The 19,182-nt window shown below is 44.8% G+C and overlaps 1 protein-coding gene across 1 annotated transcript; it reads right to left on the bottom strand.

Annotated features, from left to right (window-relative positions):
- Positions 1-278: 278 nt before the first annotated feature.
- LOC123159612 (uncharacterized) lies at positions 279-4,513 on the bottom strand. Its single transcript, XM_044577429.1, has 4 exons — positions 4,182-4,513; positions 3,967-4,079; positions 1,580-1,749; positions 279-977 (listed from the first exon to the last, which is right to left on the bottom strand). Exons 1-4 carry the CDS (start codon positions 4,267-4,269, stop codon positions 530-532), a joined length of 819 nt encoding a protein of 272 aa, XP_044433364.1. The 5' UTR covers positions 4,270-4,513; the 3' UTR covers positions 279-529.
- Positions 4,514-19,182: the final 14,669 nt, after the last annotated feature.

Genomic DNA, 19,182 nt, shown 5'->3' with positions numbered 1-19,182 from the left:
TGCTAGAGATGCTGACTCGCGCCGGAAGAAGAATTCCATCACCTGTGCCGACGCTGATGCACGTCCCAGGCCAACACCTTTTCCCTCGCTGCTGCTTGGGATGCCAACCCTTTCCCCTGTCGCGATCTCACTGCTACAGGCTCGGTTTCCTATCTCTTCTCCCACGGGTGAAAACCCACAACAACCGAGGCAAGCTCGTCATGAATCTCGGCGCAAGATGGACGGCCACCGATATGGCACATCAGTGTATATATAAAAACCACTTCCAAGCTCCCAAGTACAATAACAAACATGTACTGCTGTAATTCAGGCTGTTATACAACAGTACACTTGAGAGAGAGATCTCTGCCTTGTGAATATCAATGTAACAGCTGCAAAGTGAACACGAATGTTTACAGAGAAGCCGCACATGTACACTCCTCATCAATACAAAAAGATCTGTGGTCATAAACATATACGAAGATTTGGACATGTTTTTCATTTCTGATGCTCCGACAGAGGCGGAAACACCGGAGCTGGTACAACAGTCTCAACCCCTATTATCTTCAGCTTCTTTCGACTCCCTGAGCCACTCTTGCAGTTTCAGTTCCTGTTCCTCTTTGAACTTGTTGTAGCTCTCCGCCGTGTGGGAGATATCAGAAGCAGATAGGCTCTGATTCATAGTGGCTGCATTTTTAGTTTCCAACAAACGGCTTGAAATGGAGATTTCGTCCCTTTCTGCATCTGAGGGTGTTGACGCACCATGTCCTTCGGCTTGTGATGACTCTTGAGCTGTAGACGACACTGACTTCTCACTAACGGCATCGTTCATAGCGAAATCAGTCTGTGGCCATCTGAGACTCGATGCCTTTTGCTTTGCGGTGTTCAACATGGAAGACAAATAGTTCTTGCTACTTCCACCATTAGTTGTGTCCAAGTCGTTCCATGCTTCTGAGCTTTTGTCTGATTGGAACCCCCAAATGGGGTTCTGGATTAACCTGGACACAATAATTCTCTTCTCAGAACCAACTAAAGAGGATGGCTTCCTCTACAAAAAATTAAGAGCATGGCCTTTGTACACACAATAATATGATACAGTAGGGGGCTAAGGATTGATCGAGTCGAGATCCCTGAGTGGTTTATTGGCCAGAAGTCTAATATTTGAGTTTTCTACCTTATTGGAAGCACATATAAAAACAGTGTGTAGGTAATTATATTATGCTACTTATATTCAATCAATATTTTAAAACTACATGTATTTTAAGTTTTAGTTCTTATATTATTAATCTAAATATTCATGTTCATATAATCAAATCTTACAGAAATATACTGCAAGTAATTCCCGCAGCAACGCGCAGGGTATCATCTAATACATAAAGATGGACTGCTCCTAAATGAAAAAGGAACAAATGTCAATATTCTACGGATGGGATGAATGCATGCAGTGACTTCAGTGTACAGATGGCATGAATGCAGGAACTTCAGGATGCTAGCCTGCTAGGAGACTCCACACCACGTTCGCAAAATCAGAACCAGATCAATGCCACAAGGTAATCAAACAAAAACCAGAAGGAAACCCTCAAGATTGCTAAATACTTACCCCTTCTTTGGTTGGGTCTTCGACATTATCTTTAGAGATTTATTTATGTCCTTTATCATATCATCAGCAATTGGAAGTCCAAACTCAGCCATGGACCTCACAGCGCAAATAGAATCCTCTATATCTTCAGTGTGTAATGTTATCTCACGAGTCTTTTCTGTAACCTTGCCCTGATGAGCAAACCAGAAATGCCATGTTAGAATCTCAGCTTCGTTTGTGGCTTTGTGCTAACCTCTGATAAGAACAGATCAAGCCATTGAACAACTCAGAATTAGCAAATGTCAGCCAGTATTGAAACTTATGGTGCTACTCCCTCCGTCCAAATTAATTGAAGTTCTAGGTTTATCCTAAGTCAAACTTGTGTAAGTTTGACCAAGTTTGTAGGAAAATATATCGATATCTAGAACACCAAATTAATTTCATTAGATTCTTCACAAAATATACTTCCGTGCTATCTTACCATATTTTCCTATAAACTTGGTCAACTTAAATAAATTTAATATAGGACAAACCTAGAAACTTCCATTAATTTCGAATGGATGGAATAGAAGAACATTTTAGGGCCTGTTTGGATTCATGCCAAAGCACGCCCTGCCAAATAATTGGCTAGCCCACGTATTTTGGCTGCTGTTTGGATCGACGCCAAAAAATTGGCTCGCCCAGCTTGCCCGGCTCTCCTATGTGTTATTTACGCCAACGTATGGGCGAGACGCGGGCGCCGGAATGCTTCGCCAAAAAATTGGCGCGGTGACTTCGGTTGTTGATTGGTGGGCCCTGCATGCATGCAGTAGGATTTGGCGAATATTATGCCTTCTAAACAATCAGCTGCGCTTTTTACTGAATAAAAAATCTGAGCCTTTGCGTGATTAGCATCAACTAAAAAAATTATGCATGCAACGCTGCACACAAATTAGCGACTTCCAACTGCAGAACTGCAGCATCTCTCTCTCTCTCTTGTAATTATATTGGCAACTTTTTTCTTCACGCCCGCTCTTACTATCAATTTGTATGTTTTTTAATTTTAGTACTGTATAATAGACACATTTAAATACTTTCAGAACTAGTGTCTGAAATTTGGAGCCTATCATGGTCACAATCCAAACAACAACATGCCAATAATTTGGAAGTTGTAATGGTGGCAATCCAAACACCAATAGCTTGCCAAATTTTTGGTCATGCGCTTGCTTTGGTCATACCAAAATTTTGGTAGGGCTAACTGGGGCTCAAACCAAACAGACCCTTAGAACTTAGAAAAAGTAACGGCCTGAACAGTGATGCCAAATAAGCTATTGCAATCGTGAATGAAGCTTCATGCATATCCAAGTCATACCATGTTTTGGCAATTTAAAAGCAGAAGGACCTAGGTTGCTGGAAAAAAAAAACAAGTTAAATGCTAAAGCTGGTTTTCTCCAAACCAGGCTCCACCAGTGCTAATCAGAAAGTGGCATGGATTGGCTCTGGACTGGCTAGCATGTAGGTGGCTAGTTGGCTCTGCAACTAAAATGGTCTTATAAAGTCTGGAATGAGCCTATCTATGGATGCACTAAAGATTGTCAGACCAATCCAGTCAAAGAGTCGGTCATATGATAGAAGTGCATAGTCCCATCATATTACCTGTCTAGTTCGGACTCATTTTCTGTAACTCTTGGGAGTATGTACTCCCAATTCAATATACCTGGTATACACATCTATTATACCTCTTTACCATTTTCAATATTATCGTTTACACACATACTTTTTGTAATATACCTTTTTACGTATGAAAAAAATAGTATATACGCGAACTCTGTAAAATCTGTGGACTCGCGCAATTTTTTTCATTGAACTCAGTTTGGAGTATCTAGTAATTATAAATGAAGTATATTAAAAATGATAAAGAGGTATAGTGGACTCATCATGTGGTATATTGAATATAGGAGTACATACTCCAAGGAGTACATAACCATTTTCCTTCTAGTTCCATAAGTATATATTACTTCATATATTACTACATCTTGCACGTGCAAGATGTGATCAATTTGACATTGTTCCACAAAAAGAACATATTGAAGAAAAATATCACTCAGCTTAACCTATATGCGCACAACATTCCAGGTTGCTGCATACCCGAGGAATTGTGCAAATTGCGTAATATCTAACAAAGGAATCATAGTAAAATCGAGCACTACAGTGGAGAAACCATCCCATGGTATCATCATGGTATCCTGTACATGCACCCCCAAACCATCTTGCCCAACCTGGTTCCTTTAATCAATACAAGCCCAGTCTGTGATTTCTGTCAAATCCAAACCGGTCTAAATCATAATGTCAGTGCGCAGCGCAACATGCTTAAAGGCCAATCATCGTTATCGGGCACTAAACAGAGCAAATTAAGAGGGAGAGCAGACCTTGACGTCAAGGAGGATGGGCATGGATGCCTGGGCGTGCTGCTGGACGAAGTAGAGCCCGAGGGAGGGCTCATTAGCGACGTGCTTGATCATCTCGTCGACCCCCTCCTTCACTGCTGGACCAAATCACGCGGGTAAACGAGGTGCTCGACGGAATTCCCCACAGGAGCACGAAGAAGAACAGGAAGAAGTGGATCGGGCGGGGTTATTATTACCGCAGAGGAAGCCGTCTGCTGGGGAGAGGTGTGATGGAGACGAGGAAGAATACGCGACGGCGGCGGAGGAGGGGGAGGAGCTGTGCATGTCCGCGTCCGCCACAGAGCGCGGCGGGCGACCATCACGGGCGGGGCCGCTGCCGCGCCCCTCGGTTCCTCTTCTCAACGAGGAACTCAGATTAGCAGAGAGAGAGGGGGATAGAGAGAGGGAGAGGGGAGGACACGCCGGAGTTCGCACTCAGCGACGGCAGCGAGGACGATGAGGGGACGAATTTTTTTTATTTTTATTTTTTTGAGGGATGGAGGGGACGAATAAAGGCAAGAGAAATACTAGAAGGTAGGTGGGCTGATGTGTTTTTCTTCTTCTTGAATAGCCAGGGCATCTTCACAGTGACTAATTTGCCCCTTTTTTTAGGAGAACCATGTATTCATTCATAATAATAGCAACATACAACATACACAGCTTTTCTCTGGAACAGTCCGAAGAGACAACACACAAGGAAAATTACATCACCATCGCCAAAGAATCCATCCGCCTTGGTCGCCGAAGCATTCGTCGGAGGAGAGAAACCTAGGCCTCCAACTTGACAAGATCCAAGATAGTGCCATAGCAGCCAAAGCTGCGTTATGAGCCTTTGAACAGGCGCCGCCACAAGTAGCGACACACATGTCAATGCGGGTCGTCGGCGGAAGAAATACTCCACCCACTTGGATCGCCCTCTTGTAGATCTCGACTGGCAGAACCGCCAAAAAACTCCAGAACTGGCAACCATCTTCCACCACCAAATCTTCATGTGGACCATCCCTTGGACAAGACCCGCGCTGCAGTGTCGGCCAACTCCAAGATACAAACTTTCGGCTCCATGATGACGCTGGAGATGCAGCCGACGCAACGCGAACGAAGCCGAAGAAACAAGAACCTGAGCAAGATCTCCACCGACGTCTTGAGGACCTTGTGAAGGAAATATGCCCTAGAGGCAATAATAAAGTTGTTATTTATATTTCCTTATATCATGATAAATGCTTATTATTCATGCTAGAATTGTATTAACCGGAAACTTAGTACATGTGTGAATACATAGACAAACATAGTGTCCCTAGTATGCCTCTACTTGACTAGCTCGTTAATCAAAGATGGTTAAGTTTCCTAATCATAGACATGTGTTGTCATTTGATGAATGGGATCACATCATTAGAGAATGATGTGATGGACAAGACCCATCTGCTAGCTTAGCATAAATGATCGTTTAGTTTTATTACTATTGCTTTCATCATGACTTATACATGTTCCTCTAACTATGAGATTATGCAACTCCCAAATACCGGAGGAACACCTTGTGTGCTACCAAACGTCACAACGTAACTGGATGATTATAAAGATGCTCTACAGGTGTCTTCGATGGTGTTTGTTGAGTTGGCATAGATCGAGATTAGGATTTGTCACTCCGTGTATCGGAGAGGTATTTCTAGGCCCTCTCGGTAATGCTCATCACTATAAGCCTTGCAAGCAATGTAACTAATGAGTTAGTTGCGGGATGATGCATTACGAAATGAGTAAAAAGACTTGCCGATAACGAGATTGAACTAGGTATTGTAATACCGACGATCGAATCTCGGGCAAGTAACATAACGATGACAAAGGGAACAACGTATGTTGTTATGCGGTTTGACCGATAAAGATCTTCATAGAATATGTAGGAGCTAATATGAGCATCCAGGTTCCACTATTGGTTATTGACCGGAGATGTGTCTTGGTCATGTCTACATAGTTCTCAAACCCGTAGGGTCCGCACGCTTAACGTTCGATGACAATTTGTATTATGAGTCATGTGATTTGATGCGCCGAAGTTTGTTCGGAGTCCCGGATGAGATCACGGACATGACGAGGAGTCTCGAAATGGTAGAGACATAAAGATTGATATATTGGAAGGTTGTGTTTGGACACCGGAATGATTTCGAAAAGGTTCGGACATTTTCTGGAGAACCGGGGGTTACCGGACCCCCCCCCCCCCCGGGAGTTAATGGGCCTTCATGTGCCCTAGTGGAGAGAGGAGGCGGCGGCCAGGTGGAGGCGCCCCCCCCCCAAGCCCAAACCGAATTGGACTAGGGTTGGGGGGTGGGGCAGCCCCCCTTTCCTTCTCTCCTCCTCCTCTTTCCCTCTTTCTCCTAGTGGGAATAGGAAAGTAGGAATCCTACTTGGACCGGGAGTCCAAGTAGGACTCCCCCCATGGCGCGCCCCCCTTGGGCCGGCCACCTCTCTTCCCCCCTTTATATACATGGGAGGGGGCACCCCAAAGACACACCAAGCCTTCTCTTAGCCGTGTGTGGTGCCCCCTCCACAATTACACACCTCGGTCATATCGTCGTAGTGCTTAGGCAAAGCCCTGCGCTGGTAACTTCATCGTCACCGTCGCCACGCCGTCGTGCTGATGGAACTCTCCCTTGTCCTTAATTGGATCAAGAGATAGAGGGACGTCATCGAGCTAAATGTGTGCTAAACGCGGAGGTGTTGTACGTTCGGTGCTTGGATCGGTTGGATCACGAAGATGTTCGACTATATCAACCGTGTTACTAACGCTTCCGCTTTCGGTCTACGAGGGTACGTGGACACACTCTCCCCGCTTGTTTCTATGCATCTCCTAGATAGATCTTGCATGATCGTAGGTAAATTTTTTGAAATACTGCATTCCTCAACAGTGGCATCCGAGCCAAGTCTATGCGTAGATGTTATATGCACGAGTAGAACACAATGAGTTGTGGGTGATAATAGTCATACTGCTTACCAGCAACGTCTTACTTTGATTCGGCGGTATTGTTGGATGAAGCGGCCCGGACCGACATTACATGACCGCGTTCATGAGACTGGTTCTACCGACGTGCTTCGCACACCGGTGGCTAGCGGGTGTCTGTTTCTCCAACTTTAGTTGAATCGAGTTTGACTACGCCTGGTCCTGGTTGAAGGTTAAAACAACACACTTGATGAAAAATCATTGTGTTTTTGATGCGTAGGTAAGAAGGGTTCTTGCTAGAAGCCCGTAGCAGCCACGTAAAACTTGCAACAACAAAGTAGAGGACGTCTAACTTGTTTTTGCAGGGCTTGTTGTGATGTAATATGGTCAAGACGTGATGATATATAAATTGTTGTATGAGATGATCATGTTTTGTAAAAGTTATAGGCAACTGGCAGGAGCCTTATGGTTGTTGCTTTATTGTATGAAATGCAATCGCCATGTAATTGCTTTACTTTATCACTAAGCGGTAGTGATAGGCGTAGAAGCAATAGTTGGCGAGACGACAACGATGCTACAATGGAGATCAAGTGTCAAGCCAGTGATGATGGTGATCATAACGGTGCTTTGGAGATGGAGATCAAAGGCACAAGATGATGATGGCCATATCATATCACTTATTTTGATTGCATGTGATGTTTATCCTTTATGCATCTTATTTTGCTTAGTACGGCAGTAGCATTATAAGATGATCTCTCACTAAATTTCAAGGTACAAGTGTTCTCCCTGAGTATGCACCGTTGCTATAGTTCGTCGTGCCGAGAACCACGTGATGATCGGGTGTGATAAGCTCTACGTTCACATACAACGTGTGCAAGCCAGTTTTGCGCACGTAGAATACTCGGGTTAAACTTGACAAGCCTAGCATATGCAGATATGGCCTCGGAACACTAAGACCGAAAGGTCGAACGTGAATCATATAGTAGATATGATCAACATAGTGATGTTCACCATTGAAAACTACTCCATCTCACGTGATGATCGGACATGGTTTAGTTGATTTGGATCACGTGATCATTTAGATGACTAGAGGGATGTCTATCTAAGTGGGAGTTCTTAAATAATATGATTAATTGAATTTTAATTTATCAAGAACTTAGTACCTGGTAGTATTTTGCATGTCTATGTTATTGTAGATCAATGGCCCGTGCTACCGTTCCTTTGAATTTTAATGCGTTCCTAGAGAAAGCTAAGTTGAAATATGATGTTAGCAATTACATGGACTAGGTCCATAACTTCAGGATTATCCTCATTGCTGCACAGAAGAATTACATCCTGGAAGCACCGCTACGTGTACCACCCGTGCCAGCAACTGCAGACATTGTGAATGCTTGGCAGTCGCGTGTTGATGGCTACTCGATAGTTCAGTGTGCCATGCTTTACGGCTTAGAACCGGGACTTCAACGTCGTTTTGAACGTCATGGAGCATATGAGATGTTCCGGGAGTTGAAGTTAATATTTCAAGCAAATGGCCGGATTGATATATATGAAGTCTCCAATAAGTTCTACAGCTGCAATATGGAGGAGAATAGTTCTGTCAGTGAACACATACTCAGAATGTCTGGGTACCACAACCACTTGACTCAACTGGGAGTTAATCTTCCTGATGATAGTGTCTTTGATAAAGTTCTTCAATCACTACCACCAAGCCACAAAAGCTTCATGATAAACTATAATATGCAAGGGATGGATAAGACAATTCACGAGCTCTTCGCAATGCTAAAGGTTGCGGAGGTAGAAATCAAGAAGGAGAATCAAGTGTTGATGGTTAACAAGACCACTAGTTTCAATAAAATTGGCAAAGGGAAGAAGGGGAACTTCAAGAAGAACGGCAAGCAAGTTGCTGCTCAAGTGAAGAAGCCCAAGTCTGGACCTAAGCCTGAGACTGAGTGCTTCTACTACAAAGGGACTGGTAACTGGAAGCGGAACTGCCCCAAGTATTTGGCGGATAAGAAGGATGGCAAAGTGAAAGGTATATTTGGTATACATGTTATTGATGTGTACCTTACTAATGCTCGCAGTAGCGCCTGGGTATTTGATATTGGTTCTGTTGCTCATATTTGCAACTCGAAACAGGGGCTACGGATTAAACAAAGATTGGCTAAGGACGAGGTGACGATGCGTGTGGGAAATGGTTCCAAAATCGATGTGATCGCCGTCGGCACGCTACCTCTACATCTACCGTCGGGATTAGTTTTAGATCTGAATAATTGTTATTTGCTGCCAGCATTAAGAGCAACTCTAGCAGACCTCACATCCTGCCGGCCCACAAAACGCGTTTGCAGTTCGTGCAAACCCGCTTTTGCGGGCTGGCGCGGATGGCCATAGATGCAGACCCCTCAAACAGACCAGCATAAAAGTATATTCGCGCAATATGATTTTTTACGGGTTGGCTTCTGCGGGTTCTGCTCGGGCACCACCGCGATGACCCACAAACAGAAAAACTGCAAATCTCGCACTTTACATAGGGTTTCACAAACAAGTTCAAATTCAAACGACATAACATAGTTTTACACGCAAATAAAAGCCAAGTTCATTACGGCAAACACAAAAGAGGGTAGTGCAAAAGTTTGCACCCATGTCCGGCATCATCTTGGTCGATCTTTACTCCGCGCCATCAAGTCCATCTTGAAGTTCATCGCCACCACCGAATCCACCTCCGGCGCTTGTTCCAACTCCCGCACCAAAATCATCAACATTGCCACCATATGGAGAGGAGAAAACATCTCTGGAACTGTAGCACGCATCGGCCAACGCAACCATTCTCCTCTTCAAGATTTCTCTCCTTGCCATATCATGCCATGTTGGTGAGATTGTCCATGTCATTGCGGTTCATTGACATGATCTTGTTATCTTCGGCGAGCATCTTGGACATGGCTTTGTTTTCTGCAGCGCGTGCTCTTCTCTCCTCAATGGTAGCTTTGTGCAGCCCCTTTTCTTTGAGCAATTGCCACTTTTCTTGCTTCTCATTTGCCTTCTTCTCGGCCAACTCTTTCTTGATCTCCAACGACTTCAACAACATCGACTCGTTTGATTGCACCATGGCATCAATCTTATCCCTCAAGCTCGATGCTTCTTGCTCTCTCTTCATCTTCTCCTTGGTCTTCTTGTCGCCATCGGGCTTGTGCAAATTTCTTGGGCCATCATCATCCTCATCTTCATCCATGTCTGTAAGTGATCCTCTCTTTGGTGGGGACTCTTTGTCGATCAACTTCCACTTCTCGCACTTTTGGAGCAACTTCCAACAATGCTCTAGTTTGAAGAATTTGCCTTCCGAAGCTTCCATGTCCTTGTATCTATGTTGAGCAATCTTGTCCTACAAAATGTGAACAAAGTGATGTGCAATCATTTCCCATGATGCAAATATGATGATGCACAACTTGAACAAAGGCACTCACATAGTCGGACTCCACGGTGCCGGTTGGAGGTGCATTGCATACTTGCTCCAAGCAAGCTGCCCAACAGCTGGGTTTGATATTCTCCCAACGCCCTTGAAGCGACCGAAATGTGCCTGGAGTCCTATTGGGATGCTTTGCCATAATGTGGAAGTATTGATCTTCGATCCTTTGCCAATATCTCTTGGCGGTTTGATAAGTACCCGTGCATGCATCAAGAGACACCGCACTCCATGCTTTGATCAAAGCTTGATCTTCCAAGATCGTGTAGTTCTTCGATCTTATGCTTTTCCCAGTTTTTGTTTGCGATTGCTCATACGCTTCTGCTTTGATCTCCTCCAATTCGTCCTCACAACCATGATCATCCACACCGCCCTCCGTTTCATTGTAGTTGAATGTGGCGAACGGGGCTTGATCAATGTCAACTGCGTTCGTGTCCAACAAGTTCACAAATTTGGTAGTTGCATTGTTTGAACCACCGCTATAGTGAACAATAACAAGTCACGAGCTATCAAGGATAATGGCTGAAAGTGCTAGTATTCGACTAGAGGGGGGTGAATAGGCGATTTTTATGAAAGTCTTCAAAACATGGATGTTTCGAAGACAAACGATAGAAATGAACCTATTGATATGCAGCGGAAGGTAGACTACACTAGACAAGCCATAGTCAAGTAAGCAATGAAGTGAAAGCAATAAGACTAAAAGCAGCTAGGTAGATTGGTTCAGGATGGAAGATAGTATGAAGCCAAATAGACAACAGTCTTCACTCAGTGAAGTCAAACAGATAAGGCAAGTAGGCAAAGACTTCACGAAGACAAACTGTAAGTAAGGCAAGAGAGGTAGGATAGAACCAGTTGCTCGGAGAGGACAAGGGATTTGTTCGACCAGTTCCAGTTGTTGTGACAACTATACATTTGGTTAGGGAGGCTGAGATTTAACTCAGAAGACCGCGTCTTCACCTTATTCCCCTTGAGCTAAGAACACTTAGTCCTCACCCAATCACTCTGGTAAGTCTTCAAGGGAGACTTCCAAACCTTCACAGACTTCGTTCACCGGCAATCCACAATGACTCTTGGATGCTTAGAATGCGACGCCTAACCGGCTGGAGGATTCACGGACCTCAAGTGTAATAAGTCCTCAAATCATGCGGACAGAAAGACTTCAGTGATGCCTAACACTCTTTGGCTCTGGGTGTTTTGGGCATTGTCCTCGCAAGGATTCTCTCTCAAAGGGTTCGGAAAAAGCCGTGCACTAACTCTAAGCAGCCACCAATTTATGGTGTAGGGGGTGGGCTATTTATAGCCAGGAGGCAACCTGACCTGATTTGTCCAAAATGACCCTGGGTCACTAAGGAACTGACACGTGTCCAATGGTTAGATTTCGAACACACGCGACAGCTTGACTTGGGCTACAAGTAAAGCTGACTCATCCAGCTCTGGATAAGATTTGCTCTCATTGTCTTTGCTTGAATACATAGGATTTGGTTGAGCATCACATCAGTCACTCTGACTTTGTTCACTTGGACCCCACTTAACAGTACGGTGGTTCCTATGATTCAATAAAGAAGAAAAGGAAACTACGAAACAACTATGTCTTCGCACTCCATAGTCTTCACGCGATATCTTCTCCTGTCATAGTCTTCAATGTGAATGTCTTCACAGACAACCATTGTGTTCAATGTCTTCACACATTTTTAGGGGTCATCTCTGGTAGGTAAACCGAATCAATATGGGAGTACTACCTGTGTTATCCTGCAATTCTCACAAACACATTAGTCCCTCAACCAAGTTTGTCGTCAATACTCCAAAACCAACTAGGGGTAGCACTAGATGCACTTACAATGGTGAAAATGAAAGGAAACGCCATGACCGAAGACGCATACCTTCCGGCCATTTTGTAGAACACCTCGCTTGCGGGGGAAGCGACACCGTTGAGCGGCATCGCCAGAGCACCTCCTTGCGGGGGATGGAGTGAGAAGAAGGTGGCTTCTTTGTAGCCGGAATCTTCCTCCGCTTTACGCCCGCGACCTTGCCGACCTTCTCTGCCGCCGGCCGGGATCGCGCTGCCACGTTGGTGCCCGGAGCGCGGGCCATCACAGTGGGGGCAGCCGAATTCCCGCCCTGCACGACCACGTTTCCCTGCCGCTTGCGGGCAGGCACGACGTTTGCTGGGGCGACGGCGGCGGGGCCAACATGGCCGACGATGAGATCCGCCCGAGCGGAAGGAGCATGCGCGACCTCAATGGTGACGGGGGACAACATGGGGTTGTCCATGGCGGCAAGGGACGGCCAGGGAGGAAGCATCGGAGCGTGCGGAGGCGGGGCAATGGTGGCGGAGGGTGGGGGGAGCAGGAAAGGGCGCGCGGAAATGTTTCTGCCGCCAAATCTCGCTGCGGATAGGGGTTGAGCTCGGGTCAGCCTCCGAGCCCGTGAAGATAGAGGTTGGAGGAGAAGATTTTCCGCGCCACGCAAAAATATTTGTGGGCCGGGGCGGGATGCGGGGTCTGATAGGGCAGGTTTTCCCGCCCCGACCCGCAATTTGGCAGTTGTTTTGCGGGCCGGGGCGGGATGCGGGGTCTGCTAGAGTTGCTCTAAGCATGAACGTTATATCTAGATTTTGTTTGATGCGAGATGGTTATTCATTTAAATCAGAGAATAATGGTTGTTCTATTTATATGAGTAATATCTTTTATGGTCATGCACCCTTGATGAGTGGTCTATTTTTGTTGAATCTCGATAGTAGTGATACATATATTCATAGTATTGAAGCCAAAAGATATAAGTTTAATAATGATAGTGCAAATTATTTGTGGCACTGTCTTTTAGGTCATATTGGTGTAAAGCGCATGAAGAAACTCCATGCTGATGGGCTTTTGGGATCACTTGATGCTTGTGAACCATGCCTCATGGGCAAGATGACTAAGACTCCATTCTCCGGAACAATGGAGCGAGCAACAGACTTCTTGTAAATAATACATACTGGTGTATGCGGTCCGATGAGTGTTGAGGCTCGCGGCGAGTATCATTATTTTCTGACCTTCACAGATGATTTGAGCAGATATGGGTATATCTACTTGATGAAGCATAAGTCTGAAACATTTGAAAAGTTCAAAGAATTTCAGAGTGAAGTGGAAAATCATCGTAACAAGAAAATAAAGTTTCTACATCTGATCGTGGAGGTGAATATTTGAGTTATGAGTTTGGTCTTCATTTGAAACAGTGCGAAATAGTTTCGCAACTCACGCCACCTGGAACACCACAGCGTAATGGTGTGTCTGAACGTTGTAACAGTACTTTATTGGATATGGTGCAATCTATGATGTCTCTTACTGATTTACCGCTATCGTTTTGGGGTTATGCTTTAGAGACGGCTGCATTCACGTTAAATAGGGCACCATCTAAATCCATTGAGATGACACCATATGAACTATGGTTTGGCAAGAAAGCCAAGTTGTCGTTTCTTAAAATTTGGGGCTGCGATGCTTATGTGAAAAAGCTTCAACCAGATAAGCTCGAACCCAAACAGGAGAAATGTGTCTTCATAGGATACCCAAAGGAGACTGTTAGGTACACCTTCTATCACAGATCCGAAGGCAAGATATTCGTTGCTAAGAATGGATCCTTTCTAGAGAAGGAGTTTCTCTCGAAAGAAGTGAGTGGGAAGAAAGTAGATCTTGATGAGGTAATTGTACCTTCTCCTGAATTGGAAGGTAGTTCATCATAGAAATCAGTTCCAGTGATTCCTACACCAATCAACGAGGAAGCTAATGATGCTGATCATGAATCTTCAGATCAAGTTACTACTGAACCTCGTAGGTTAACCAGAGTAAGATCCGCACCAGAGTGGTACGGCAATCCTGTTCTGGAGGTCATGTTACTTGACCATGATGAATCTATGAACTATGAGGAAGCGATGATGTGCCCAGATTCCGTGAAATGGCTTGAGGCCATGAAATCTGAGATGAGATCCATGTATGAGAACAAAGTGTGGACTTTGGTTGACTTGCCTGATGATCGGCAAGCAATAGAGAATAAATGGATCTTCAAGAAGAAGACTGCTGCTAACGATAATGTTACTGTCTAGAAAGCTCGACTTGTTGCGAAAGGTTTTCGACAAGTTCAAGGAGTTGACTATGATGAGACCTTCTCACCCGTAGCGATGCTTAAGTCTGTCTAAATCATGTTAGCAATTGCTGCATTTTATGATTATGAAATTTGGCAAATGGATGTCAAAACTGCATTCCTTAATGGATACCTCAAAGAAGAGTTGTATATGATGCAACCAGAAGGTTTTGTTGATCCAAAAGGTGCTAACAAAGTGTGCAAGCTCCAGTGATCCATTGATGGTCTGGTGCAAGCCTCTCGGAGTTGGAATATACACTTTGATAGTGTGATCAAAGCATATGGTTTTATATAGACTTTTGGAGAAGCCCGTATTTACAAGAATGTGAGTGTGAGCTCTGTAGCATTTCTGATATTATATGTAGATGACATATTGTTGATCGGAAATGATACTGAATTTCTGAATAGCATAAAAGGATACTTGAATAAGAATTTTTCAATGAAAGACCTCGGTGAAGCTGCTTATATATTGGGCATCAAGATCTATAGAGATAGATCAAGACGCTTAATTGGACTTTCCAAAAGCACATACATTGATAAAGTTTTGAAGAAGTTCAAAATGGATCAGTCAAAGAAAGGGTTCTTGCCTGTGTTACAAGGTGTGAAGTTGAGTCAGACTCAATGCCCGACCACTGCAGAAGATATAGAGAAAATGAAAGCCATTCCCTATGCCTCAGCCATAGGTTCTATTATGTATGCAATGTTGTGTACCAGACCTGATGTGTGCCTTGCTATTAGTTTAGCAGGGAGGTACCAAAGTAATCCAAGAGTGGATCACTGGACAACGGTCAAGAACATCCTGAAACACCTGAAAAGGACTAAGGATATGTTTCTCGTTTATGGAGGTGACAAAGAGCTCGCCGTAAATGGTTATGTCGATGCAAGCTTTGGCTCTGATACGGATGACTCTAAGTCACAAACCGGATACGTATTTATATTGAATGGTGGAGCTGTCAGTTGGTGCAGTTCCAAGCAGAGTGTCGTGGCGGGATCTATGTGTGAAGCGGAGTACATAGCTGCTTCGGAAGCAGCAAATCAGGGAGTTCATATCCGATCTAGGTGTAATACCTAGTGCATCGGCTCCAACAAAAATCTTTTGTGACAATACTGGAGCAATAGCCTTGGCGAAGGAATCCATATTTCACAAGAGAACCAAGCACATCAAGAGACGCTTCAATTCCATCCACGATCTAGTCAAGGAGGGAGACATAGAAGTTTGCAAAATACACACGGATCTAAATGTTGCAGACCCATTGACTAAGCCTCTTCCACGAGCAGAACATGATCAGCACCAATACTCCATGGGTGTTAGAATCATTACTATGTAATCTAGATTATTGACTCTAGTGCAAGTGGGATACTGAAGGAAATATGCCCTAGAGGCAATAATAAAGTTGTTATTTATATTTCCTTATATCATGATAAATGTTTATTATTCATGCTAGAATTGTATTAACCAGAAACTTAGTACATGTGTGAATACATAGACAAACAGAGTGTCCCTAGTATACCTCTACTTGACTAGCTCGTTAATCAAAGATGGTTAAGTTTCCTAACCATAGACATGTGTTGTCATTTGATAAGCGGGATCACATCATTAGAGAATGATGTGATGGACAAGACCCATCCGTTAGCTTAGCGTAAATGATCATTTAGTTTTATTGCTATTGCTTTCATCATGACTTATACATCACCACTGCAGGAGACTACTAACGCGACACTACGATTAGAGACCATTTGCGAAATTGTGTGCTATGCAATAATCGCAAACGGTGGTGTAAAACCCGTCAAAGAAGGTGCAAAACATTTGCGATGATGGATGCATCAAACACAGTTAAGATTTTGTTGCATGTGCGATGCAGGGCATACGGTTAATCCATTCAAACTGTCTGCGATGAGGCAGAAAAACAGAAACGGGCAGCCATAACAATGTGTGTGCGATGCAGGACACACGGTTAATCCATTTGAACTATTTGCGATGAGGTATAACAAAAGAAACGGACAGTCATATCAATGTGTGTGTGATATATGGCATACGGTTAACTCGGAGGAATTGTTTTCGATTAGGGAACACAACACAAACGGCTCAACTTAACAAGATGTGTGTGATATGCCAGATACAGTTCACATGGATGAACTGTTTGCGATGAGCCAAAAGAACACAAACGAGTCGTGTAAACAAGATGTGTGTGATACGTGGCAAACAACCGACTCGGATGAACTGTTTGCGATGAGAAATTACAACATAGACGGTCAATACAATTACTTCATGTGTGATTATGTGTGTACAAAAAAAATTGAAAAAAAAATGCAAACTAGTTGCTTGTGGTGGCTAGGAGTATCACACATGATGCGTATGCGAGTACTCGTGTGCAATGATTAGTATGTTTGTCGGCATTCTGGGAACGGGGGTCCCCAGACTTGCCTGCCTGTGGCCTGCGGCGTGGCTCAAGCAGTGCCCTAGTACGGCCCGTCTTCATCAACCCAAGTTCAAGACCCTCGCGAGGGGCCAAGCCTCGCAGGGCGGATGACACAAGTCTTCCTCAGGGGTAGCCTCACGAGGCAGGCTCGCGAGGAGGCAGAGGTATCAAGGCAAGGAGTACCTTGCGAGGTGCTCGTGACGCAAGCCATGACGATCAAGACCAGGCGGGCGCCAGCCTGCGCAGTGTCCTCGTTTCCTCTTTGGTGCAAAGGGGGCAAGCGCAGGCGCGGAGTACCGAGGCATCAGGCAAAGGTTTCCATATCGGTGCAACGAGACCAAGACCAGCAGAGCGGCAGGACGGAGATCACCGTGGTGCCCAAGATGGCGTCATCACCAGTGCCTTTGGCAGTCGAAGACCAACTTTAGTCAGGATAGCTTGTACTAGCTGCCCCCCTTCAAAATGGCCGTTGTTGGCTCCCTTCCCGCTCAATATTTGGGAAGAGGACCAGGGCCTCTATATATAGAGATTGCCACCACAGTAGAGAAAGGGGAGATCATCTAGAACCAGGAGGGCTGATTGAATCTTTCCCTAGTAGAACACCACACCAGCTCAAGAACACCCCTTGCGAGGCTGTTCTTCCTCTGTATTGTTCATCATCAGCCCTAGAGGCAATCCACCACACCACACACTGGATTAGGGTATTACACCACAGCGGTGGCCCGAACCAGTATAAACCTTGTGTCCCTTGTGTTGTTCATCGTGTTAGCTTAGGTTCACGGCGAGGTTTTGGGGCGTGGAACGGTAGGGAGTAGATCTTCGTGCGCAGCCCAGAATTTGAACCTTAAGGGTTTTGCCGGAACCCGATATCCGACATTTGGCGCGCCAGGTAGGGGTGCGCCGAAATCCTCTTCCCGCCGATCTGCGTTCCACTGCTTTGTCGCATCCATGTCCGGCAACCCGATGGCCAACGCCGACCGCTGGGCGGCATGGCTAGCCATGCCGCGCCGCCTGCCTAAGGTGACCTCAACCCCGTGCATTAGGCAGCCCGCACTCCACAGAACGCTGTGATACGTCTCCAACGTATCTACTTTTCCAAACACTTTTGCCCTTGTTTTGGACTCTAACTTGCATGATTTGAATGAAACTAACCCGGACTGACGCTGTTTTCAGCAGAACTGCCGTGATGTTGTTTATTGTGTAGAAAACAAAAGTTCTCGGAATGACCTGAAAATCCGCGGAGATAAGTTTTGGAGAATATAAAAAATACTGGCGAAAGAATCAAGGCCAGGGGCCCACACACTGTTCACGAGGGTGGGGGGCGCGCCCTCCCCCTGGGCGTGCCCCCTGTCTCGTGGGCCCCCTGACGCTCCACCGACCTCAACTCCAACTCCATATATTCCGTTCCGCAGAGAAAAAATTAGAGAGAAAGTTTCATCGTGTTTTACGATACGGAGCCGCCGCCAAGCCCTAATATCTCTCGGGAGGGCTGATCTGAAGTCCGTTCGGGGCTCCGGAGAGGGGAATTCGTCGCCGTCGTCATCATCAACCATCCTCCATCATCCCATCACCAATTTCATGATGCTCACCACCGTGCATGAGTAATTCCATTGTAGGCTTACTGGACGGTGATGGGTTGGATGAGATTTACCATGTAATCAAGTTAGTTTTGTTAGGGTTTGATCCCTAGTATCCACTATGTTCTGAGATTGATGTTACTATGACTTTGCTATGCTTAATGCTTGTCACTAGGGCTCGAGTGCCATGATTTCAGATCTGAACCTATTATGTTTTCATGAATATATGTGAGTTCTTGATCCTATCTTGCAAGTCTATAGTCACCTATTATGTGTTATGATCCGACAACTCCGAAGCGACAATAATTGGGATACTTCTCGGTGATGACCATAGTTTGAGGAGTTCATGTATTCACTATGTGCTAATGCTTTGTTCCAGTTCTCTATTAAAAGGAGGCCTTAATATCCCTTAGTTTCCACTAGGACCCCGCTGCCACAGGAGGGTAGGACAAAAGATGTCATGCAAGTTCTTTTCCATAAGAATGTATGACTATATTCGGAATACATGCCTACATTACATTGATGAATTGGAGCTAGTTCTGTGTCACCCTATGTTATAGCTATTACATGAGGAATCGCATCCGACATAATTATCCATCACTGATCCAATGCCTACGAGCTTTTCACATATTGTGCTTTGCTTATTTACTTTTCCATTTATTACAATTACTACAAAACTGCTATCTTTACTTTTGCCAC

This window comes from Triticum aestivum, chromosome 7B (genome assembly GCF_018294505.1).
Source record: "Triticum aestivum cultivar Chinese Spring chromosome 7B, IWGSC CS RefSeq v2.1, whole genome shotgun sequence".
Taxonomy (NCBI): domain Eukaryota; kingdom Viridiplantae; phylum Streptophyta; class Magnoliopsida; order Poales; family Poaceae; genus Triticum; species Triticum aestivum.
This window is presented reverse-complemented; position numbering and strand designations above follow the sequence as displayed.